Genomic DNA, 27,008 nt, shown 5'->3' on the forward strand with positions numbered 1-27,008 from the left:
GCATTACGAGAAATGAAAATAGGAGATTCTAAATATTATTTTAATTAGATACACGTTTATGGCTATTTGTAATAGAGTCTTACGAACTAGGGCTAGTGGCCCTAGTTCGTAATACAACAAAATATACAATAACAAAAAATAATACAACAACAATAAACAAAATAAACGAATCTACATTCGTTTCTTTGGTTTCTTGCCTGTCTGGTGCACTAATGTATGGTTTATACCTTATAATTCATTTTTCGGGGAACTATTCATTCGATTGGTTGTTTCGATGCATTGTGATTTCGATTAATTGCCGATCGATGAATTGTTCTTTTCTAGGAACTGCCTTTCGATTAATTGCTTTTTCGGTGAATCGTTTTTCAATTAATCGTCTTTCGGTAAATTGTCGTTGGATAAATTGCTTTCGGTGAATTTTTTGGATAACCCCACCCCCTCCAACACAAATAAACTAATTTATTTAAAGCGCGCCAGATTGTTTCCATTTGTGTACAAAATAAAAGGAAAAAGGAACCATTGGCGCTGTGTCATCAGTGATTATCTTTTGAAGATCGTTTGAACATCAGCTTGACACTTGCGTCTTTTTCATTTCCGGAACGTTAAGCGATGAACCGACCAAAACCCAATAGTTCGGTTCAATCTGAAGGAAAAAAAATAGAGAGATAACATGAGAAATTTCTAATCGTCAAGTATTATTTACACCACATCTTGTAGCCTGAATTGAATAAGTGCTTGCTTTTTCAGGCTAATATCGTTTTTATGTTCTTAGGTTGTACATTTATTTAGTTTTTTTTTTTTTTTTTAATCAAAAGTGAAAATGAATCTGCTAATGTACTATCGACTTCTTTTATAAACTGCTAACGTATTCACATTTAACGAAATCACTGATGCGTTGCAGCATTTGGTTCGTGCCACAATTTGCTACATCAACTGTGAAAACTTTATAAGGGAACTTCGCAATGTAATGCAATAATTTCTGTATTTGTAAAGATTGCCGTTAAAGCAGAACATTTTCAACGAAAGATCCATCTCTTTCTATGGCCGTTCACTTTTTATTATCAAAAACATTCAGTTTTTTTATCCTTAACATTATTCATAATATTTCCAACTCGGCCAACTATGCCGACCACCTAAATTCAATTCATTTGAATTTAACTAAAGTTTGACACACTTGAGAATCTTAAATTTAAATATTTAAATTAACAATTAACTATTTTAAGGATTACTTCCCTTTAGAAAAGTTATAAACCTGCAACACTTAATAACAAAGTTAATACTATTTTAGCTTTTATTACCTTCAAGTAAAGTTGATGTTTTTATTTGTTTCAAAACATTATCCTCAACTTCATTCATAGCTTTTGAATTTCTCTTAAATGTGGTGAATGAATGATACTACCCAAGTAATTTTAATTAGAAAATTCTTGTAAGTGTATGTTTTCCAAGTTACGTTTGACGCTATGAAAATAAATCTTTTGGTTGACTCCTATTCATCCGTACTTAACGCAAGTTAACGAGTTCAACGGAAACGAATTCACTTTTATTTCTCTAGTTTACATAATGAGCTCTGAATAAGAAAGTTTGTTTACGACAAGTTTTGAAAACGAAATGTTTCTTCCATGTCGTTCATTTCTAATTCACTTTGTTGTCTCCTTCCATTAATGCCACTGTTGCCTCGAGTGCTGCTAAAGATAAACAAGTGTAATTAAAATTATCTCATAACCAACGCTACCTCCAGTTAAGTGACATGCGCATAATTAGTTCCTTCTAGGTCTTACCAAGCTTAGAAATGATTCTCTAGGACTTTACAAACTGCTTTTGACCTCCAGGAATAAGTTATGGAGGAGTGAGACATCTTTAGAAAATAGCATGTGATAATAAAAATCTTCTGGTGTTCATTAATGAGATTTCCGAAATGTTATCTTACTGATAATAGATACTGGAAACAAAACCGGCCTCGCTTTTATGCATTTTCACAATAAAAGGTTTCTCATTAACTGATTTGCGATGCGAATACTGGGTGGGAATGGAAGATGTTTTTCAAGACTTTTTACTAAGTACGGAGTTAGTCGATCTCAGACGGTGTTTGTAAGGGGGGAGGAGGGGAATAGCAAAACTAGTGGAAGTCGGAAGTCAACGTCCCGAGCTTTCTTTCTTTCATTCATTAACGTGTAGATCGTATGCTGACGTCTGATGAAATATAATTGACTTTTTTTAAGCCTTATCATAGAAGATCAACTCATCCAAAATTTGGATTAAAAAACACGAAAATTACCCACGCTACTATATATATAAATTGATTGTTAATTAAAGAGGCGAGTCTCCGTAGCTCAGTCAGTATAGACGAAGCCCTTTAGTTGGAAAGACCTGGGTTCGATTCCCGTCAGTGACATGAGGAACCTTTATTTGGTCTCTTTCAACTAAAGGTGAGTTAGCTGGTGTCATACGGAGGTAGGGGATTTTTTTCACCCGAAAACTCGGGTTTTTCGTCAGAACAGGCAAACCGACCCCGTGAACACATATGGATTACAGTAATGAATACGTCCTAGCCATAAGCCGGTCCCGAGCCTGGATAAAATTGGGGGTTGGGGAAAGCAGTGGTGAACTACTTGTAAAAATCTCACCAGGAATACTTTGTGGCCAATGCCTAAAAAGTCACCTACGGTTGGAAACGACTGAAAGGGAAAAAATCAGACCAATTAAAGAGGAAGATCTGGGTGATAAATCATGGCAAATGTATTTTGAAAGGAGAAGACCAGTTTCTGTGAGAGAATCTCTTCACACTTAATCTTGTAGGATAAACTAGTTTCATCATCGCCAACCAACGCAAACTTATGTCCTCAAAACCTGTTTATAATAATAATAATAATAATAATAATAACCACAAATATAAACGACATCTTTAACACTTTTCTAGATGATCATCCACATGTGGTCATCCTTAAGAATCAAATCTCTTTTTTTTTTTTTATTTCATTAACCGCTCCCACTCCTGAAACAACACTAACAGAGCGCAAAACAAAACCTATAGCCTCATTCTGAGTTATTTACAGATAAATACAAACCTTACCGACCTTATATACACCTGTGATCATATTCATAATAGATTTCTGCTGAAACTCTCGTCATGAGGATTGAATTGATCGAAATTGTCAACATTACATTATGCCTCTTTAGATCTCGATAATGGTGATAACGGATTCTGGATATTCCCAATCTCCGATCAAAGTTTGTTGTTATTATTATTATTATTATTATTATTATTATTATTATTATTATTATTATTATTATTATTATTATATCCTCTGTTAACAAACTGGAGAAGCTGAATGCTTTAGTTTGTACTTGCACTTTTACAATCATTTTAACTTTACGTCACTAACACTTCTTGGCTGATATTAGAAATATTAGTTATAGAAACAGTTTCAGACGTGTGGTTCATTATCTTTTTTTCGTTCTTCATTTCTTTCTTTCCTCCCTTTTTCATGCTTTCATAGTAAAACCAACCAATGGAGAGAGGGAGAGAGATGAAGGATTTGGAAGAGAAACTACAGCATCGAATATCAGGGATTTTCAGAAGCTCCGTTGTTTAAAACTTAGCTAAGAGGCTTTATTGCATGCGTTTCATATTTAATCTTGGATCGATTGCAGGTGCTCTAAAATTAATAACGTGAGAACGCGTCATGTTACATATGACCCAGTTCATGTTTTTCATCTTTTCTTAGCATTACTCTGCAACAAAGGATTATCACAACAGGAATACTTCGTTTCACACACGTCAACGAACAAGGTTTTTTTTTTTTTTTTTTTTTCTCTCCATTACCACACTTGCGAAAGGAAACAAGTGAGAAACTCAACTCCGCAGAGTAGAGTCTAACACACACACACACACAATGGATTGACTAATCTACGTATTAAAAAGTCCCTTGCTTACACAACATGAACTCTTTATCTAGCTGGCTTCTAATGACTTGTATGGCGCACGGGTAGGGGGGGGGTAATATTATCAGGAAAGTGAATTGAATAAAATAACTACTCAAGGGAGTTTCAGTATGAAATAAAAACCTTCGAAACGGATTATAACTTACATTTGTAGAAACTTAAAATGCAAATTACGACTAAACGAAGAAAAAAATTTGTACTGGTTTGATTAAGAGTAGTAGACCGATGAGAAAAATTTAGTATTAAGCACATGTAAGAGATACAATATTGATATGCATTACGTTTTAACAATGGGAAGAACGCATATAAAATAGGACAGTACTGAACTAAAAGCAACTAGGACTAGTTTCTCTCAGATGGAAAACTGTGTTTCTCTAAACAAACCTGCTGTTGCTCCGACGTGGGTGTTAAGCTCAAGAATTCTGTAGCCTCTTCGAAAGCTTGTTACGGCGAGGTAGGATGAGAGAGATATGAAATCCTAGTGACGTCACCGGGTGAGATCTCAATAGATTGCCTTGTGAAGAATAAGCAGGAGATGAACGAAGTGGAAAGAAGAACAGATATGAAAGAAGAAAAGCGTGTTTTTCATGACAAAATGATTTTTACTATAGGTGTAACTGACGTGGAGGCAACAATGGCGAAACCTCTTCAGAAGAAAGCACAGATATTCGGTTGTTCTGCAGGTAATCTACCACCATTGTAGGTGGCCACCTCTCAATGTTTCGCAAGGCAAGAAATAAATTTTTTGTTTATGAGTTATTTTTATAAATGATAAGTTAAAATGCCATAGTTTAAATGCACGTCTGTGTGTGTGTATGTGTGTGTGTGTGTGTGTGTGTGTGTAAGAGAGAGAGAGAGAGAGAGAGAGAAGGAGAGAGAGAGAATTCGTGCACGCGCTGTGACAATTCCTTTATTGTCTGTACATAGGCTTACTGATTAGTCTATTGTATAACATAAGTGATGTTATGCAAGAGAATGTATTCGTATGAAAGGAAATAATTGTCAACTTGTTTGCAGTACATTAACATGAATGTGCTTGTAATCTGTTTAAATTACTTGGTACATACGATTTTCTTTAATTGATAAGTTAAAAGATATTTCCACTAGATGGCACTGTAACAAATTTCACATGCAATAAACAGTTGCTAGACTTGAATAGTCTCAATCAAAGCGAGAAACATCTGATTGTTAATGTATTAGCCTTTATTAGCGACGAAATATTCGAAAATAAGCATTGAATAGCTCTCAGGAAATCTAAAAGGTAGGCAACAAATAACTAATTTTGTATTACGAACAAAAGATGTACTCGCTGTGAGATGATATGAAAAGAACGGCGCAGACATTCTACGATCTACCATTAGCGTCATCAGTTCGTAGGAGAGAACGCCATCGTCAAAGAAACAGCTGTGGATGGAAGAGAGAGAAAGAGAGACAGAGAGATTGCCAAGCAAACGTGAACATCTGGAAGACAGTCAAGGTGAAGTGTGCCAAAGGAGAACATTCGAAGATATATATAGACGCCAATGGACGGACGATGGGGTGGGAAGGCAGGAGGGGGGGGCGTTTTATATTACTCGAGCTACTAACCCAGCAAAATTAGAAACACCACATGTGTTACTTTCTTACTATGACATCAGAGATTTTATATATAAGGATGGGAAAGAGAAAGAAAGAAAACTTTTCTGTCTCTCATTCGCACAGAATAAGAGACAGAAAAAGTGAATGACTTACAGCTATATTCGTGTACTTTACTGCTATGATGACTTGATCGGGAATTAACAAGAAACTTCATAAAGTGACTTGTGATGTTTAAAAGATGACGAAGAATTGCATATAAGTTCAATATACAGGAACTCCTGTCTGTTCAACTATAGAATATGTTAATATTCTTCTACTTCTTCCTGAACTCATTCCGTTTAAAAATAAAATCACCTTTAACCCTTCACCAGTGCGTTGATTTTGGGCCATACACTCGTTTGTTGAGTCACGTCGAATAGAATAATTAATATAAAGTGCGCAACATTGTATTATCAGAAGTGCCTGTCCCTAAACACTGGATTTTTTTCTATCTTACAAGAGGAATTTTGAATTTGGGAATTATAAACGAAGTAACTAAGTCTGTGAGCCAGTGTATTATGTGTATTGATTATGTTCAGGTTGGTTTGCCTCTTCTGCGGGGTGAACAATCAAGATTTTGGGAAGAAAACCCTATGAAACTGGCTAACTCACCTTAGGTCGAAAAGCCCTTATAAAAGTTTCTTCGCATTCTAGACGGAATTCGAATATACGTTTTTCCAACCATAAATAAATGAAACTCTCGAAGAGAACATGAAAAATAAGTCTTCTCGTTTCCGTGCCAAGATCATAAAATGTCCATGGGAAGATCCTTTATATATCTTACACCGATTTTGAAAGAAGGTTTAAAGAATTTGGCGATGTTGTGATAGGAGAGTTTTTCGCGTTCCATTTCACTGTTACAAAAATGAAGGAATAAAATTTCACACACACACACACACACACACACACACACACACACACACACACACACACACACACACACACACACACACACACACACACACACACACACACACACACACACACACACACACACACACACACACACACACACACACACACACACACACACACACACAAAGATAGTTGCTTGGCTAGGAATTTCAAAACAGAGTACGTTTTATAGAAGCTCATTAATAGCATTAGGGCTGTGTGCTCGATCTTGACTGCTCTTTTTGCATGGGCTTTCTTTAAATTAAAATTCTAATGCCGCTTAGTCTGCAAGTATCACTATTTTTTGTGCAAAAACTTTCCATAATCTAGATTCTGTATCTTAAATTTTTGTCTTGGAATTTAGCAGAGAAGAAGCGAATAGCTACACAAAGACTTGGGGAGAAATGATTTGCGATTCTGTTCAAGAAAATGCTCGAATGTTGAGACAAACATTTTCACTTGGGTCATGCGCTGCACTTCCGGTTGGGTATCGAACGTGATTAGTGGTTAGACCACTACTTTTATGTTTTTCTTCGCTGCATGCTAGTTATCTTTTCAGCACAGCGCTTCCTAAAGGAAGAGCGTTCTGCACCCCCCCCCCCCCCCGTTACCGAGCCTCTTCTTTCTACGCTTCGGTGCCATGATCACTGAAACAACGTATTAACCGTGTCGACTCACCGATGCCAAATTTCATCCTTAATCTGTAACTTCCCTTCGTTCGTTACTTAACTCATTTGGTATTCTTCGCACATACCAAACTTCTTCAACTGTTTCACTTTCCGCAATCTAAGTTTAGATGGCCGGCGAGTGTTCAGTAAACATTTTGATTTGCTACCCTTCTATAAACTCTTGAAAAAGAGATGTTTCCCTTTCAGTTTTGTACGTGTGGCTTCGTTTTGCGACTTGTAAAGTCTTAGTTTGATAGAGAATAAACTTTTCATACAAGGAATTATTCAAATTAGTTCTTTGCGGGATCGGTCAGTCTCAGTGGGACTGTTTTCTCACTGGGAAAGATCCTGTTTTCATCTTGCAACACAAACCAATATTTTACAGCACGACAGTTCTCCTTCATTGAGGGAAAAAAAAGTCAAATGCCCACTCCACTCAATTGACAGATAATTATTACACGATACTGTAATAACATCTATCAATTGCTTGGGTTTTGTGACTGGTCTGTTGTTTGTAAGGAAAAAAGAATCTGTCATCCTTATATTTTCTAGATTCGAACCTAGAAATTATATATTATATACATTAAAATTATAGAACTTCCATATATTTAATAAAAATATTAAACAAAAACTTTTATTTTGAATTATATAATGAATTTTGTTAACACACCTTTAATTCTTTTCTATAGTATTTCTTAAAAAATTAAGAGTAAGTGATTACTTTGAAATGTGGTAATTTTCCATTTCCTATTCACAGTTTTGATGCTCTGCTAGAATTATCAGTCATTTGCAGCAAATTGATATTAATATTAATATAATACTAATTCTGCTATGGCCTCAGCCTTTTTTCATGACCTTGCAATTAGCAACATTAAACTGGCCCTGACTAACGTTTGCCCATAGAATCAGTCTGTTCAAGTCATTCTGCAAAGATTCTATATCAGAAATGTCCCTTGATCCCAGACTCAGCTTACCGTAATCCGCCTGTAATTGAATGTTTCCTTCCAAACCATTCCCATGTTCATTAATGTACCAGTTAAAAAGAAATGGTTTAAGCACATCCCACTGGTTGCCCTCGTTCTCTTAGATTCAGCATCTTCATATATTACTCTCTGATACCTGTAAGATAACCCCACTTCAATCCATGTGGCAAGCCTATTTTGCAACACATCCCTACTGAGTTTGTACAACCTGTATGAAATTCTGTCAGATGCCTTGATCAAAAATAGAAAAGGATCATTGCATATCCATTCCCTTTATCCAACCCACTTTTACTCTATTGTAAAATGTGAGTACAGTACGCCCACAGATTCGAGACCCTTCGACAATTCTGCGCATGTCAACAGGAGGAGAATCCATTCCGATAATAAAGTAATCAGTCCGTATTGTGGGATGAGTTGTTTATTATTACACGTCGGAAAATTAACTTCTCTTTTATGATCATTGTAGTTAACTATGTTGCTTGTATAACAGTTGGAAAATTTTACCTATAAAGCACGTGATTTCGCGTGTTGGCGACCAATTCGTACGTCCTTCATTTCTTTTTCCCCTTCAGCATGAATCGACTGTTCTTGGCAAGACGCCAAGCAGAGATCTACAAACTGTGGGCGAACATAAAACAGGACATGCCTTTCACAAATCCATGCTGTCCTATAAGATATCCAAGTATTATCTATCCACTTCTGGATCAGGTTCCTTACCAGCTTCTCTAATACCTTAATAACTACTCGAGATACGGATTAGTCTATAATTAGATACATAAGTTCTATCTCCTCTCTTGTATAGTGGAATTATCTTGCCTTTCTTTCAGGTTAGGGACATTGTTAATTCTCTAGCACATTCCTTAACAAACGTACTAACATCTCATCTAAACCAACTGCAGTGTTAGCATCAAGCTCTAGCAATATTTATAACATCTCTACCTCTTCCGTGTCTATCATTTCATCCAGATCCATTCAGCTTCCACAGAACTATCACACCCAAATGATTACTTAATAACCCAGTTATTTCTACACACTTTATTGCCATCTGTATTTACTAAGCTTATCTAACCACGACTATTCTCCCTTTTATTCATCATATAGCGAAAAGCACTCTCTTGGATTTCCTTTAGCCTCAGCCTAGCTTCTTTCATAATCTGATTTTACTTAACTCACCAGGTTGTGGTTGTCAGAGATCGTTTTTCACCAACCGGAAGAAATAGTTACCTCGATTATAGTCAGATTCTCAGATGTTATTACTAGATCTTATTTTCTAGCAGAACGAGTTTCTTCCAATGTTGCCTAAAGAGTAATTCTATGAATTCTTCCCTGACACAACCTTTTTCTCATATCTATCCGCACATTTGTGAAGGACATTTCTCATTTGGTGACGAATATAAAGAAAACTTGTAAAAGTCTTTTAGCTTATTTATCTTCTATTAAATGTTGTGATTCTGAGAGACCTGCTTAGAAATCCGATAATGGAATTAGAAACAATGTTTATCCAGGTTTCTGTATATGCGGGTCACGTTAAACACATGACTTATTTTGAAGAAATTGATTATTTTGTCATAGCGTATTGTCTTGGTAGAATGTTGACGATTACAATGGTCCAAGTTTCGTACAGTTTGTTTAATCTTTCTGCCAAATTTACCAGAGGAGAGAGAATAACTCATGCTTGTATTCATCCGGTACCTATGTATGTATTTGTGCTATTAATTCCTTTATTGATAATTGGAAGTGCAAATGCAATATACGTACAGAACTGCCTCACAAGCGTATTAGGCTTAATAGCCTGTTACGGAGTTATCCTAAGCCCTTCCAAACCGTACCTGTCCCGAGGATAAGGTGATCAGCCCTATGCCTCGCGGTGTATCCTATGTCTGTCGATGCGTGTGTTCACGGGGTCAGTTTGTGGGGGACGAAAAACACGAGTTTCCGGGTGAAAAAATCTCCTACCTCTATGAGACCGGCTAACTCACTTTAGTCGAAAGAGACCAGATAACGGTTCCTCACGTTATTGACGGGAATCGAACCCAGGTTTTTCCGTCCAAAGGGCTTCGTCTATACCGACTGAGCCAAGGAGGTTCTAGAGTTGTAGCTAATTTGGAGAATTATAGTTTGTTGAGAGATGACAGCTCACGTAAGCTCTCGTCTACATATAATACCTGACAGTTAGCTATGCATTTATCACTTAAAAATAATAATAAAAACTCCATATAATGTTATGTTAAAGACATTTGAGAGTATTTTAATTCGTCCCATTCACGAAAGGTTAGAAATCCATAGAGCAGTGGAGTGAGGAGTAGATAAACCAGAAAATGCCTTAAGACTAAAATGATGTCAAGCTATTTCAGCCTTCCTTTGTGAAGATAGAAAGAAATCGCCATGATACAGTGGGATTTGAACCCACCTTGTAAATTGAACACAAGAGATGCGCTCCATTTAACCAAGTGATTAGATTAAAATTGCTGGTTTATTCAAAATGGTCAAAATGGATGCATTGTGAAACACTGCCATTGTGTAAAGATTTATTAAAATAAACAATATAACCCAACAAGTTTCATAAATCGTGGGACATCGTGGAGGTAAGGAGAATTTCTGATAAATTAAGTTGTCTTATAAAGCGTTTATGATCAATATACAGCATTTCTGTTTCTAAACAAACTATTTGGTGGACTATTTGTCATGCGAAAGATTGATCTTGATCTATGCTGCCTTTTTTTTTTTATCCTGACGTGCTGGAAATGTTTTATCTATCTCGTAATGTTTTCTCATGCTTATCTTTTGTAATAAGTGTCATGAACTGCGCTACCTGAGGTTGATAATAGAAGAGCAAAAATAGTGCATGCAGAATATTTCAAATGATTTAAGAATCCATGGATATGATCCAAATATACATGCAAAATTCTTAGATTTTTCCCTAACTCTAAATGCAAAAAGACGTAATTTCCTCTCTATATCAATGGAAAAGAAATAGAGAGGGCATCCTGTTGATAGTCTTAGACGGATTGATATAATGCATATCAGTTTTATGAGTTTAATAGTATACAGTTTATTTTATTTTACATAGAAACAATAATAAATTATTATTTTTAATAAATTTGTTTATAAACATAGCTTGTAACCTCAAAATTTTAATCAAAATAAATAATTTTTTTTTTGCTAAAATTTCAATAATATTTAAAAAACACCGATAATATTTTCATATAATGAAAATATAAAATTTATAAAAACCCTGTGTGGTGACCGGGATAAGAATAACTCCACTGTAGCCCATGCATGTCGTACGAGGCGACTAAAACCCTCCTGCCATGATAAGAACTTATAGCCTTATATTATCCTATCCATACATTTTCTTCTACAGATAACGGGGAATATGAAAAGCATTATATATATATATATATATAATAGTTACGAAAATAAATTTTCGTAACCATAATTGATTCAACTCAAATGCTCCCTATCTCCCCTCCCAAGTTAAAGAGGAAGTTAATGAAATACAGATTTGAAGATTTTAAGAACATTTAAACTGAATTTGGAGAAGATAATAAACATTTTATCTACAAAATGATTTTGAAATGTTTCCAAAAACTGTACAATGCGTATTCATGAAGTTGCTTGACTTATCAGAAGAAGAAATTATTGCGATCGTTGCAAAGTTCTTCCACCAGATTAATCCGAGAATCATTCGCTACTCATTACAAAGTTGCAGTTTGGATTATGTCTCGCAAAATGTTATTGGTGTGTTGTGCGCTTTTCGCACCATCAAAAAATGACAGTCTTTTAAAACCCGGGTTCATCACAACTACGCTTTAAATAAATAAAAAAAAAGTTTCAGAAGGTAAAATTGTGAGAAAATACTAAGCAGAACACAAAGTATTCACAATAGCCACTTTATTTATTTATTTTTTTATTAGATTTGATTTTTTGATTAATTTTTAGACAGACTGAAGAGTTTGATCTTCGTTTTAGATACGTGAGTTGAAGGTATTTGCATTTAAAAAAAAAAAATTAAATATTTTCTAAGTGGTGTTCCCTATAGCTATAAAACGAGACGGATAAGATGTTATGTATGTATACTTTTACAAAGTACAATAATCTAATTTATCTTACTTTTTTTTAATCGAAACAAATATATTACTTGAAATTTATGTTCAATAATTTAGATACTTTAAAGTATTCTCCAAATTTCTAAAATTATAGAATATAACTTAAAAATTTTGCACCATATATAAAATTGACATTGATAGAATAAACGTAGCAGAAAGTAGCTGCTTATTTTCTCCAATTGAAATAAAATGATACTAAATAATACGTAATATGTAAATAAAGCATTAGCATAATAATATAAAAATAAAAACATCAATAAACAAATTTTACTAACAGAAGTGATACCTTTTATATATGAATCCCGTTCACGAAAGATTGTAAAAGTCTATAGTGCAATCAGTACTGTGAGGGTATAAGAATCCCCCCCCCCCCCCACACACACACAATCTACCAACAAAAATGTCTGATACTTTAGTAATTTACAATTGATACCAGCAAGGGAACCTTAATATCGGGTATGTCCACATTTGCTTTCATCACCTCCTGCACCCTTTGAGGAAGACTTTCAACAAATGTGCGGCAGGCATCAAGTGGAATTTGTCTCCATTCCTCCATCAAAGCAGCATTGAGTTCAGCGACAGATCGAGAACGTGCTGCTCTGGACTCACCCCGCTCCAATTCGTCCCATAGGTGTTCAATGTGGTTGAAGTCAGGCTTCTGTGCAGGCCAGCACAATCGTTTTACATCCATCTCTTCATACCATTCCATAACAGCTTTGTGGTCTTGATAGTAACAATAGTCCGTTACATAAAAACTCCACAGTGTAGGCAGCACCTGATTATCCAGAATATCAAGATACTGAGCCACCTTCGTGGAACCACGGACAACGACCAGTGGTTCCACTCCAAACCAGCTGAATGCACCCCACACTATTGCTAGGAGTAATGGTGTGGGGTTCAGCCTGGTAACACGCCTCCACACCCTGCCATCAGACTGGTAACGGGTGAACCTTGATTCATCGCCCCAGAGTACCGTTTTCCACTAGTCAATTGTTCAGTTCACATGCTCTTTGCATCAGACTAGACGAACAGCCTTGTTGTTGTGATGTTCGGCTTGTGTGGCGCTGTTCTTCCGTAGAAACCCAGTAAATGGAGTTAGTTTCGTACAGTATTAGTGCTCACCATGTTGCTACTGGCGCTCTGGAACTCACCACGGATGGCTTGTGCCGATTGTAGCCCGTTTTTCCGTCCCACCCGTTTTAACACCCTCCTGTCCCTGTCAGTCATTTTCGGCAACCATCCTGGATGCTTTCCTGCACTAGTGATGCCAGAATGTCTCCATTTGTTGATTACATCGCTATCCGTTGATTTTGGATGATCCAGTTGAGCGGCAATGGCACATATAGTCGTGCCACCAATGTGACAGCTCACAATGATACCTCTCTCGAAGTGACTGAGTTCACGTCGTATTGCGATACCACCTTTTGCATCGTGTTGCTATACCAGGTTTGTTATTAACAAACCTAGAATGTTTCATAACTTCAAATAACAGGGCTGTCTGGACAATTGGTAGATAGTGTAAATCTATTTAAACAGGAATCTACGAGTTCTTGACATATCCTTAGAGTTCTCTGATTAGGAAGAAATGCAACTGATTTATTTGGTGTATGGAAAGCTTAACTATACTGGAAGAAAGCTCTGTGCCACACAACCCCTCACAAAAGATAGAATTAATTGGTGTGGCAAATGGACAAACCGAACCGATTCCCCAATGTCTGGTAACTGGTTCGCAGAGGGAAACAAATTCCTGGGGATTTACCTAGGAAACTCGCCCTCTTATGTGGATAAGAACTGGGAAACATTAAACAAACGTTTCAAGCAAGTACTAGGAAAGTGGGCAGTAATACGAGCCTCTGCCTCCACAAGAGGGAGAACAATAATCGTTAACCAAATAGCCGCCAGCGTCCTTTGGCATACACTAAAGATTCTCACGCCACCAGTGCAATTCATCAAACAAATAAAGTCAACCATCTATCGATTCATATGGAACAAAACAAACTGGCTTTCTTATTCCAAGGCTATGTACTTCTCTCAAAGATGGAGGACAAAACTTGACCTCCATTGACAACAGGATAATAACGTCCCGCACTCGATTTCTCCTTAATACCCTACAACAGGAAATAGCACACAAATGCATCACTGAATGTATTTTCACTTCTGCCACTAGAGGTCTCTCTCTCTCTCCCCACAACCTTAAGAATGAAAACAGCGTACGTGCCAGTGAATCTAACAAACTTCTACAAAGATGCCCTTCGAAGATGGAAGAAGCTAAACCTCCAGCACACGGTGAAGACAGCATCCCTTCCTGAAATCCTCATGGAACCCATCTTCCACAACACGATGATAAGAAACCCGATCACTCAGAAAGAGATTTCTGAGTGATCGGGTTATATATATATATATATATATATATTTGTATTTTTCACATTATTCGGAAAACCTGTTCTAGAGACCAGTAATAATATTAGTAATAACATTAATACATGTTAATATTATTACTTTAATGTTAATATGTTTACAATACAATACTTAATAAGAATACACTTAGTGCATTTATTAAAAAAAAAAAAAATGGCGTTTTCTTTTATTTAAAAAAAAAAAAAGATTAATTAAATTATAGTCCGCGCGGTTAGCCGAGAAGGTACGCGCTCCGCAACCATATGCCTGAGAAAAGAGTGTGTCCTGCGTTCGATTATCGTCGCTGACGTGAGGAGCTAAGGATCTTTCTCAGACATAGCCAAGTTAGCCGGTCTTGGGCGTGAACTGCAGGGTTTTTCTACCCAGTTTATCTAGGAGTTTTTCCTTCCGTAAAGCAGGCAAACCGGTCTTAAGAACACAACGCTTCACAGACAATTACACATGGTTGTGAGCGTGGGGGTAACGACCCTACATCATAGTGAGTTATGAAACTCAAAAATGGGAGGCCAAGGCCAAAGAAGAAGAAGAAGAAATTAAATTATAAATATTAAAATAAATTAAATTATCAATAAAATATCCTTTTGTTTTAATAAAAGTTAATAAAGTAAATAAATAAAATGAGTTTAAATCTAATCAAAATTTTTGTAGTCTATTCAAGTTATAATATAGTCAAATCCAGTATGGAGAGTAAATAGAGTGCCAGTATGTCATTAAAAAATGTTTGCGATGTTTTAAAAATTTTAAAACAGTGTTCGTGATAAAGGGAAAGTCTTACTTGGAGATAAAAGTCTAACCTCATTCTATGTAGATTCTTCCGCTGGAAGAATCTGGCTTCAGCTGGAAATTATGCCTAAGTACATTCGGTTTATATTTGCTTTTAGCATAATCGATTTAGAAACAATCAATCAGGTTTGAAACGACATAGAAAAATCAATAATCATGGTTTGCGAGACGCAGTATAAAGGCTATCTAAAGTACGTTAGAGTATTAGAATATTAAAAAGACTACTTTCATATATATATATATATAGAGAGAGAGAGAGAGAGAGAGAGCGAGAGAAAGAAAGAAAGAGAGAGAGAGAGAGAGAGAGAGAGAGAGAGAGAGAGAGAGAGAGAGAGAGAGAGACGGAGGATAACTAACTATTATTATGATCTAAACATCGTATTTCTTGCAAGGATTCCTAGATGGAAAGAAAAGCTCAGACGAAAATTCAGACGAGAAATCTGTTTTTCCCTTTCTCAAAGTTTTAGACTCCGTTATAAATGAAGTCTTCTGGGATCATTGTAGGAAGCGTTAAATGTGCAAGGCCGATCATTTACTCAGAGTGTTTGAAATAAATAAATAAATAAACAAAGCTAAACATCAAGAATTAGAAGATCAAGATTGAATAGAATTAACTCGAAATAAAGTACGATTATGAGTTTAACGTCCGTATTTCTGGGAACAAAAAGCACATAACTGGATACTTTATTCCCAGAAATACGATCTCTCTAATGAGTATCCAAATCGGTCCTGGTCTATATTTCCATGAGAACCATCTACTCGTTCTTGTAATAGAGGAACATGCTTTCACGGATTTAAACAAGTTAAAACAAGTTGATGATGGATTGATTGTATATGAGATGGTAGACAATTGTTAGAATTTCCAATGATTCGTACGAGTTAATTTTGCAATGTTGGTGACATTTTTCAAAAACGGAACACTACAGATGTGTATATTTAGCTCTGTGTGACTTACTTAATTTTTTTTTTTTTTTTTTTTTAAATTCCGATGAAGGTTTCTAGCTGACATAACTAGATGTACAAATTGTGTTTTGTAGAAGACAGTAATATAAACGATTAAAAGTCGAATCTTGTAAGTAACCTTCTTGTACAATAGCATCCAACCAGATACGTTTTAAAAATACTCATTTAACTGGCTTGGTTGACCAAGTGGTTAGCGTAACCACTTGGAGAGTGGTTACGCTACCCATTTGATGACACAAAAGAGACAAATCAGCCAGATGAATTGCACACACTTTACAGACATAATATACTCTTCGACTTTAACACTTAGAATTTCTCTTTACTTACCAGAGTTGAAAAATGTGTGAGAGTTCCGGCATATGATGACGCTAATGTTCTTGTTTTTGTGTGGAATGATTTATTATTATTATTATAGAAAAGTCGTAAAATCATCCTAGTTGAAAAAGTCCTAATTTGGTAAAGTCCCAAACATAGTTTATTTGATGGTCGATTAACTATGCCTGGTTTTTGAGTTATATTAACAATTAATATTATCGATTTGCATTTCCACTAGCTGAAATTGATCTCTGAGAGTTCAATAGGTATTCATGCATTCTTGATTAAATGCACACCCAATATACTCATTTCTGTGTTGCTTGTTCTGGGTTATTGGCTATCAAAAATGAAGAAATACAAAAGCTAATGATTTTATAATATAGGTTTCACGACAAGAAGAATTCTCAACAGATAATAGTAAAGAAATAATGTTACAAAGTAAAGCTTTTTTGTAGCAATAAAGGAATGCTAATTTATTTTTTGATGACTAAGAGTTTACTAAATATTTCTATAAATAAGTATGTAAACAATTATTATTACTTTTAATTTTTTTTATTTTTAATGATATTAAGAAATATATTTGAAAATTCTTATCAAATTAAATACACCGATTTAATATAAACATAATTTAAATATATATAAAGGAGCATTTTAGGAATGTCAAGAAGGAATGAGATGAAGGAACTGAATAAAAATTCAGGGTAACGAATGGCAATGCTGTAGCCAATGAAGTTTTAACTGAGGCTCGGCTATTGCCGTTACCCAGCCATGACTAGGGCTTTTAGCTCAATTTAGCCCCATTCTCACAGATTTTCTTCGTTCAGATGAAGGGATGAAGAATCAAGGACTCAGTCCATCTCCCAGTTCTTTTAAGAACTTAAAAATGTAAGTGTGGTTACTATTTCTATTTATTTAAATTGGGAAGACTGTGATTTATTGTGTATATAATTCTTTTTTAATGTAAAATAAAATATTAAAAATCTAAATTAAGAAGACTGTAATTTATTGTATATATAATTCTTTTTTTTTAATGTAAAATAAAATATTGAAAATGAAAAAAACACTGGCCCGTGGGGGGATCGAACCCGCGACCTTCGCGTTATTAGCACGACGCTCTAACCAACTGAGCTAACGGGCCATGTCATAGGTTTTCACAATATCCTCTCATGTTGTAAACTCGACCTCCGGAAATGATCCAAACTTGAAGGGAGTTGTGTGACTGCTGTTATCTGCGTCACTCACTTACACGTACTTCGAACACACACAGCGCTGAGAGTGGAAGCCAGCTGGCAAGTTCAGCAGTACAGTAAGGGGGAGGAACTGTGAAACAGGAAACCTTTCCTACTACAATTACAGGGAAAAAAAACAACAACAAAAAACAGCTGTGTGCATGTGGCATATCTGCTCCTCATTAAAATGCTCTGCCTACTAAGAGAGAAAACGAAGAAAATAGTTTAAGATAAACAACCTTTTACATTTATGGATGCATAACGAGTGTGCGTTTGTTTTCTTAGCGACAAACCAAACACAAATGGTTAGCGGAGAAAGATGGGTGGGAAACAGTTTTGAAGCCGGAATACTCACAGGAACTAAAAATGACCTGGAAAGGTTGTTTTCATTGCGATTATGGTTATCATAACCCGATACTCTGCTGGGAGAAGTCAGTTAACTCAGGTGGACTTCCATGTTCCTTAATAGGATTAGCCATGTTAGCAGAAAAAAAAATTTAAAAAAATGTGGAAAAAAAAATTCGGATTTTTACTATCCTTTTCGCTAAGACGTGGTAATTTAATGTTGCTAAAAATTGAATTGCCAGTAAAATTAAGCAATGGAACAAACATAAAAAAAGCAAAATACTCAAAAAAAAAACACACCATGAAATATGTTTATTGCTGTTTCACAATTTTAATAATTGGTGACGAGGAGACCTGAGTGTGATATGATTCTTTAATAGCTCATCATTCGCTGAATGAGGCTTAAAATCCTATTTCATCTTCATTAAACGTTTTAAATTAATTTTTTTATATTTTTTAAGAGAGAGAGAGAGAGAGAGAGAGAGGACTGTAGATCGTGTTATGGATACTTTAATTTTCAGTATCATGCCAATTCTATCAAGTTATTTTTATTGTATAAAGTTTCTTATAATTTAATTTTGCAAATTAACTAAACGAAAAGAAAAAGAAAGACAAACGCTATTGCAGGACACTAGTGTCTGCTTAAATGATACTTGTATATTTTCGGGCCATTGGTTTTAACTTCTGCTGTCCCATGCTCTCACCTCACTCACTTTCTGATATTACGATCGTAGTAATACCCAAAGGTAAGTCAAATCTCCTGGAATTAATCTTTTCCTTCAACTCCTGCACGGACGATCACAGCAAGTTACCTTCAATATTATCAAACGAACTCACTCATTTCATGCCTTCGTTGGTCCTTCGTCAGAATCAAACGAGAATAGTTTAGAGACACCAACAGGTAGTCGTCAGGACCTGATTGTGCTAAACACTTTCATGCTAGCATTAATATCTATTCTATATCGCCTTTTGAATCTTATTTTTTAACCCCACTTAGTATCTATTTCTCAGCTTGAAAATAAGCCCCTTTTCAGCCAATTAAGGGGGGAAAAAGTGACAAGTGTCATCCAACAAACTATCGTCCAATTACTGCTACTTTATTTCTTTCGAAAATCATGAAGTTATTATCGTCGCCTTCCTTCTTTGCCACCTGGAGATGCACCAGCTAATTAATGACCAGCGAACACATCAATAGATTTTTTTTCCTCTTTAACTTATCCCAAACCCATCTCCACACACAACATCGATGTTCACTTTTTATAGACTTTTCGTATGAGAGTCTGATCTTAAATTTTGTTAACGGAAGCTCCGTATGTTGTGATATAACAGTGCATACAGACGACAGAGTATGCTAAAAGTAAACTGACTCTTGTATAATATATACGAAGGGTTTCCGAAAAGTAAGGTAACCAATTTTTTTTTCTTAATAATGGTGAAAGGAATGAGATAAAAAACAGTGGACAGAATATACCCGTTAATAACATTCAAAACAACTGCCATTGCAATGTGGCGCTACTGTCGCTTCAAGGCGACAAGACGGAGGCTACTTCCAAAACACTTGCCCGTGAAATTATTCGTTTTTTTTTTTTTTTTTTTTTTTTTTTTTTGCTTTTGCAAGCAAAAGGGGTTTCATTACGTTACCGTGAACTGGTTGCCGTGTATGGCGAAAAGGTGATGGCAAAGAAGCGGGCGTGTTTTTGGTGCAATGAATTTAAAATTGGCAGGTCTTAATCGAGCAAGACAGAAGAAAACATCTCGCGCATTAAGGACATCGTTCTTGAAGACCGGAGAGTGAAACCGCGTGAAATTGCACAAGTGGTGAACTTGAGTAAATCCACTCTTTATGAAATTGTTCACGCCTTTCGATGTTCACGGAAGCACACTTTTCGAAAGGTGTGCTCCTGATGGGAACTCCGTGTCAGAGGAGCACAAGTCAACACGCATGGGGATGTGTTTGCGATACAGCGACAAAGGTGAGGCTTTTCTCGTTCGCCTAATCACAGAAGACGAAACGTGGGTTCATCATTTTTATCCCGGAGAGCAAGCAAAACTACATGACCTGGAAATGTCCGCAATCTCTGTGTGTAAAAAAAATTAAAAACTATTCCCATAGTCGGAAAAGTCATGGGTACAGTGTTTCGGGATCGCCAAGGCATTCTGTTGGTGGACTTCTTGCCGACTTCAATGCATATCTTTATTGTACAACGTTGGACAAACTGAAAGCCAACATTCGACGCAGGCGACCAGGACTCCTGACAAGTGGTGTGATTTCGATGCACTGCGCATACACCACTCGTGAATAGTTGCGCTGTAATCGTTGGAAAACTCTACCCCCACCCCGGTAGTCCAGACTTAGCTCCTTTAGACTTCCGTTTGTTCGTCCCCCTTAAGAAACACCTTTCTAGGAGGCAATTTACTACGAAAGAGGAAGTTCATCAGGCGGTGCAATGTTGGTTACTGGATGACTTCTTCAGCACTGATATTGATAAACTGATCTATAGTTGGGACAAGTGCATCAATAAATTTGGAGACTTTGTCGAGAAGTAGTACACTTATGTTCACTTATTTCTTGGTTTATAATTTCAACTTCCTATTATTAAACCACCTCGAGGAGAAAAAAAAAGTATTACTTAATTTTCGGAAACCTCTCATAGTTGTAATTTTTCATCTCTTTCATTTCCTACTAAAAAAAAAAAAAATCCTCGCACTGTTGCAGATTTGATTCTAAATCTGTCCCACCAGAGGAAGTATCTGTGGTGCTTTCGATTAAGTCACGAAAGCAAAATATAACTTGAATGGAAGTTATTCTTTTTTGGTAAAATTAGTAGCATCGATTAAATATTAAGTCCTGGTTATTATTCATTGCTAGCATTTCATTTAATCCTCTTGATGAATTTTAATGAAATTTAGAATATGGAATCTTATTTATTGTAGGTTTAGGATGGCAGTTTAACAAGGTTCAACGTATGTAGTGAACTGTTTACATAAAACAGAAGTGCATTAATAGAATGAATGCACATTTATTTCCTCTTCCCTCCCCCCCCTTTAGTCTTTCCTTGCTTCTATCGAATACTGAATATCGTCTCCGTGTGCTACGTATGCATGAAGTGTTATAAATATTAACACATTTCTTTCGAGCGGCTGTTAAATTATTATAAACATGTCCCCCCCCCCCCCTCTCTCTCTCTCCTGTAACGAAATTATTAGATTTTTTGTGAGAGATTACATTCATCAAAAGATGACCTGTATCCAAGGGGCGGGCGGGTTGTCAGATCGGATAAGAAATTGATGATTTTAGCACTTTAGACATGAGTGAATGAATGTCAATGACGTAGAATTGTGTAGATAACTGAGATCATCAGGCTACAGGTATTTTTTTCTCTCTCATAAACCCGAATTGGAAGTAAAAACCATTCAGCTCCCGTATCAATCTTTTTAACTCATCTTTAATTGAATTGTTCTAGGCAATTCGAATTTATTTTCAAATAGCCATATCTGTTAACTATTGAAAATCGGACACTTCTTCACACGACATTTTAAACTTGGTATGGTCTTAAGAATAAAGTCTTAAAATATTGATGTAAAGTTACTACATGTCTTTTAAATACTTCGTATAGCGTTTACTCGTTAACAAACACAATTCGACATGTCCTGATTGATTTCGGGAGTGATTATTATTTTATACTTAACGCCGCAATTAAAATATTAATGCATTTTTTATTACTATTGGAAGAAAAGTGTTTAGAGTTATAGAAATATTTGGAGATAGTGGAAGATTTTAACATCCAAGAAAGAAGCATGCCATAATTGGTGCCTTAGTAAAACATATACTTTTAGATGCAGTCAACTTTTTATGATTAAAAAAAAGAAACCGTCCAAAATAAAAATTATAATATTCTGTATTTTGTAAAAAAACATTATACACTTCAGAAAATATATTCAAATAAAATATTTTGATTTTATTGTTTATATGCGTATTGAAATTCTTAAAAATATCTTCAAGTATTCATGATTGCTGATAACTTTCTTAATAATTACCAAACACATGCGTCTTCTTTCAAAATAATACACTATATTGGTGTTTTTAGTTTGCTGCAACATATATCGCAACAACAGCAGCATAATTCTTTCTTCTAGTTCGCAGGTAATGTTAAAATTTATTAAGATATGAGCATTGTAGAGATATAACTTATTTGAATCACGTATTTTTCTGTTTGGTTTGAAATGTTGGATACTATTGTGATCAGAGCCCTCTAGGGGCGATACACTATACTAAATGATAAAAAAAAATCTCTGAGACTTCATTGTTTCTTCTAGAGTGATATCACACTGATACGGAATTTTTGTCACAGAAATACATGAGTGTGAGTCTTTACAAACATCCATGCCTTACGTGGGATTCGAACCTACAGCCCGATGGAGTTTAATAGAAGGCAACAAAGCCACTAATTTAATCATGCTAACAAACTATTGACAAACTAATTACTCTACCACACCAGGCAATTGTAAAACTTCTCATTTAATATTTAAAGTTAACAAAAATGAAAAACTCTACACAAAATGGCATTAACAAATTATGGTCATTCCATACACCAATTACATGCTTTGCAATACTTCACAATATCCTCGAAACCAATCATCTATGTATTTCTATTATTTCTCGTTTTATCCCATTTTTTTTTGTTATGTCGAGCATTTTTCTCTCCAAGGCTCTTTAGACTACATTCAACTTCATCTATCATCTGCTGTAAATCATCTTTGATTTACAGCTGTTGCCAATATCTCCCTTCTATAGGTAAACTCTGGAATAACACACATATTAAATAGCTTTCTCTTAAACCATCAGGCAAATCTCCTAACAGATAGTCTTTATACAGTCGAAAGCTTTGTTTCCTTGTATCGTTCTGTTATTTATTTCTTTATCTTGCTTTTCCTTATGATAAATGTAATCTCCCACAGTTTAAATAGGATTATCAGATAATTTCAGTTTCAATGGGATCTAAATTGGCCATCAATTTTGTTTGTAATGTTACTTTTTATTTATTTTTTTCCATGCTTTCTCTGTCAAGGCTTTTAACATTTCCTGAACTTCTTCTTCCTCTTCTTTTTCTTCTTCTTATTATTTGCTATTTCGGTAAGAGAAAATACGACATATTTTTAAAGACTGTAAAATATCGCGAGAAATTATTTTTTTTTAGAAATTTTCGCTAAATATTTTACAATATTTTTTGTCTGAAATTATAAAAAAATGTACTTAGTTAGTTGTAATAATATAAAAATGTAAAAGTATAAATTTCTGTTAAAGTGCACCTGCATTTTAGAGTTCTTGTTAAGAGCTTAATAAGAATTAAGCCGGATTAGCGCCGAATGCCACCAAAATCGTAAGGTCAAGCGGCCAGCGATGACGTCAATTCGTTCATTGCTTCTGGCTAATCCTGGAATACTCCTAAGTACGAAGAAAGGACCGAAAATGGAATAAAAAGCAATACAGCACGTGGTTCTGGGCTTTTTGGTCCTTGGCTCTTCACCCACTGTTCTAGGGGGGTTCCTTTCCGAAATCCAGGAGGTTGGTTTCCCCGCGTCATCGCCCGATGTTCACCGCTGCCAGCTCTCTCTAGGGTCCCGGTAGCTACGGCAGAACCCCAGCGCGTCCGACGAAGAAAAATTCTCGAAGATCGACCGGAAGAAGGACATTCCAGTTCCAATGTGTATAACGGAATGCATGTCGGACTTTCCTCTCGAGATTGTTAGCAAGTAAGCCATTAATTTGTTGTAGTATGTTATGTGTATGTAACTGAAATTGAAAGGATTGAACGAGGTTACTTGTTAACTAGCAGGAAAAGTGAAATGTCTAATTCACAGGTTGATTGTGATAGTGTCTGAATTAGTGTCATTTAAGTTTTGAATATATTGGAAGAAAGTCGAATGTAATCCCTCCTGGAACACTTATGCATGCTTGTAAGCCAAGTTGTGTCATAGAAGCCACTTTTATATCAAGGCAAACCAGGGTTTTTCTGATAGTGAAAACATTATAGTTTCTGTTGCTCAGATAGCAAGTAAATTTATGTGTTAAAGTGCCTTTGATTAAGTTAATCTTTAATTAACTTTTATGTGCTCTGTATCACATCTTTTAGTTTGATAATAAATATGGTTTTGTTTTCTAACTACCTGGTTCTCATTCCTTAGCCAATGCACTATCCCGAAAATATTAACGAGCCTGAGGGAACAGAATATAGTTACGAGCCACGACTTGCATATAAAGAATTTGTATAGAAGTGTTAAATTAATTTTGTCATTTTTTCTTGCCCCGACTTTCAAACATAAAAAGATCAATTAAGTGGCGCAGTATTTACGAATAAATAAATTTCTTAATTGACATTGTGCGATTGCTCAGGGACTGTTACGTTAGATAGACTTACAACACGAGGTTTAACTAACAACAGAAAAAGGGTTGGGATTAGAATAAGTTTAAGTACGCATATAAATAAACTGATAAACGAAAAGGCAAAGAAAGTAAATATTTTACGAAGACTTTTTTTCTTTCTTCTTCTTCTTAACGTAGCAGAAAGAAGTTTGGGTGATATCGGATCTCCTTGCTTTATTCCTCTCTCAATGCAACTTGATGTTCTAATTTTTTAATGGCTGTTAGGTCTTGATATATAGTATTTAATAATCTGATATTCTTTGTGGCTCGTTATTTTAAGCTATTTGTTAATTTCAGTGATATAAAGATTTGAACATCTATGACATAAGCATGCATGAATTTATGCTAAGTAGAACATGCTTTTAGATGCTGTTAATCTTCTATAATTAGTAAAAAGAAATCATCAAATTAAAAAATGTATTTTCTGAAGTACATAATGCATTATATACTTCAGAAAATACATTTAATAAAATAATTTTCGAATAGCTTTGACAAAGTTGTTATACTCAGTTTTGAACGAAATACAAAATTCGCCCGTGGGGTGGATATCGAACCCACGACCTTCGCGTTATTAGCCAACTGAGCTAACTTTTCTTTTTTTTTTTTTTTTCATATTGTAAGCAAAACAATTATATTTTACATGCCTTCATTTACAATATATATATATATAATAAGAAAATAGAACATGCAACTGAAATTTTGATATATCTAAACATAGGAAGCTCTGAAAAATGATAATACAAATCATGTTTGAAAACGTAGCATTTCTAAAAATGCTAGGTGCGTTTCTTTTAACTATAATTTTAAAAACAGTCAGTGACGAATATATAATCTTACTTTTTCTTTCCTTTCTTTATGGATGACTTTGTCGCTTTCTTTTTGATGGCAATTTTCTTAGGTCTAGTCTTCTTAACCGGTGATTTTTTTCTGAAGATCCTCTTTTTTTTTTTTTTTTTTGCTTTTGCAGCCAGTGCCTTCTGCCCTTTTACTTTATCAGCCAGTGCCTTCTGCCTTTTTGCTTTTGCAGCAGCCAGTACCTTCTGCTTTTTTACTTTATCAGCCAGTACCTTCTGCTTTTTTACTTTATCAGCCAGTACCTTCTGCTTTTTTACTTTATCAGCCAGTGCCTTCTGCCTTTTTGCTTTTGCAGCAGCCAGTACCTTCTGCTTTTTTACTTTATCAGCCAGTACCTTCTGCTTTTTTACTTTATCAGCCAGTACCTTCTGCTTTTTTACTTTATCAGCCAGTGCCTTCTGCCTTTTTGCTTTTGCAGCCAGTACCTTCTGCCTTTTTGCTTTTGCAGCCAGTACCTTCTGCTTTTTTACTTTATCAGCCAGTGCCTTCTGCTTTTTTACTTTATCAGCCAGTGCCTTCTGCCTTTTTGCTTTTGCAGCTAGTACCTTCTGCCTTTTTACTTTAGCAACCAGTGCCTTCTGCCTTTTTGCTTTTGCAGCCAGTGCTTTCTTTGTCTCAACTCCTATCTTGAAGGTACGACCGCTACCTTTTCCTTTTACTAATATGCCTTTTTCAGTTCCATTGACCAGAGATCTCTTCTTATATGGTGACAATCGCTTTACATCTACGTCAAATGTATTGCCGATATAATTTTTAATAGCTTGGGCGGTTGATTCCTTACGCTCTTTTAGCTCCTGAATTGCTGGTATTGCCATCTCTGCCACGAGTTTAGGGAGTTTTGTTCTTTTCAGTAGCGATTCTTTCTGTATTTTTTTACTGCAGTTGCACTTTTGCGGTAGACTTCTTCGAAGGTGAACGGTAACTTCACGCTATTGGCATCCATATTTTTATGCCTTAAGACAAAAACCGTTATATCCACCAAGCACCGAACACAACCAGTAACGGAAAGGCAAAATCAACCAACTGAGCTAACGGGCCGCGTCATGCTGTTTTTTTTTTTTTTTTTTTTTTGTAAATAGGACTATCATTTCAGATTGCGTAAGGGATACGCCCAGTCATGAAATAGGAAGATTGATTTCAAGTATTGAAATGAGCCAGACAATGATAAAAACATGCCTTTCATAGTAAACATTGCTGTGATAAAGAATGAACACAGGTCATTCTTTATCAGTGCAGTTGTATCAACCAGATTGGATTTTCGTTGGCTTTTATTACTTTTGTTTTGTAGTCCATTTTATGAAGAAATCGAACCTATGAGAATTTGAACTCGGAAATATCAGGTAAGAGAAAAGAGGTGGCACCATTTGAAGAATACAAATCATTGCATAGTGTGAAATGCGTTCTCACTTCAGGTTTTATTTAACTTCTAATTTTATGGACTTATTTTTCCTCTCGAGTTCAAA

The 27,008-nt window shown here is 35.5% G+C and overlaps 1 protein-coding gene and 1 non-coding gene across 2 annotated transcripts in view; both read right to left on the bottom strand.

The window, feature by feature from the left end:
• Positions 1-26,571, bottom strand: part of LOC150104109 (uncharacterized) — a 57,908-nt gene extending 31,337 nt beyond the window's left edge. The window contains exon 1 of the mRNA XM_090397288.1: positions 25,528-26,571. Coding sequence (XP_090253414.1) covers positions 25,528-26,360 — 833 coding nt within the window. The 5' untranslated portion in view covers positions 26,361-26,571. The remainder of the gene's footprint in view (positions 1-25,527) is intronic.
• On the bottom strand, positions 17,757-17,830 carry TRNAI-AAU (transfer RNA isoleucine (anticodon AAU)). The gene has a single exon. It is a non-coding gene; the product is annotated as a tRNA-Ile (tRNA).
• Positions 26,572-27,008: the final 437 nt, after the last annotated feature.

The sequence above is a fragment of the Typopeltis vanoorti genome, chromosome 8, assembly GCF_054136105.1.
Source record: "Typopeltis vanoorti isolate ZY-2024b chromosome 8, IOZ_Tvanoo_1.0, whole genome shotgun sequence".
NCBI lineage: Eukaryota > Metazoa > Arthropoda > Arachnida > Uropygi > Thelyphonidae > Typopeltis > Typopeltis vanoorti.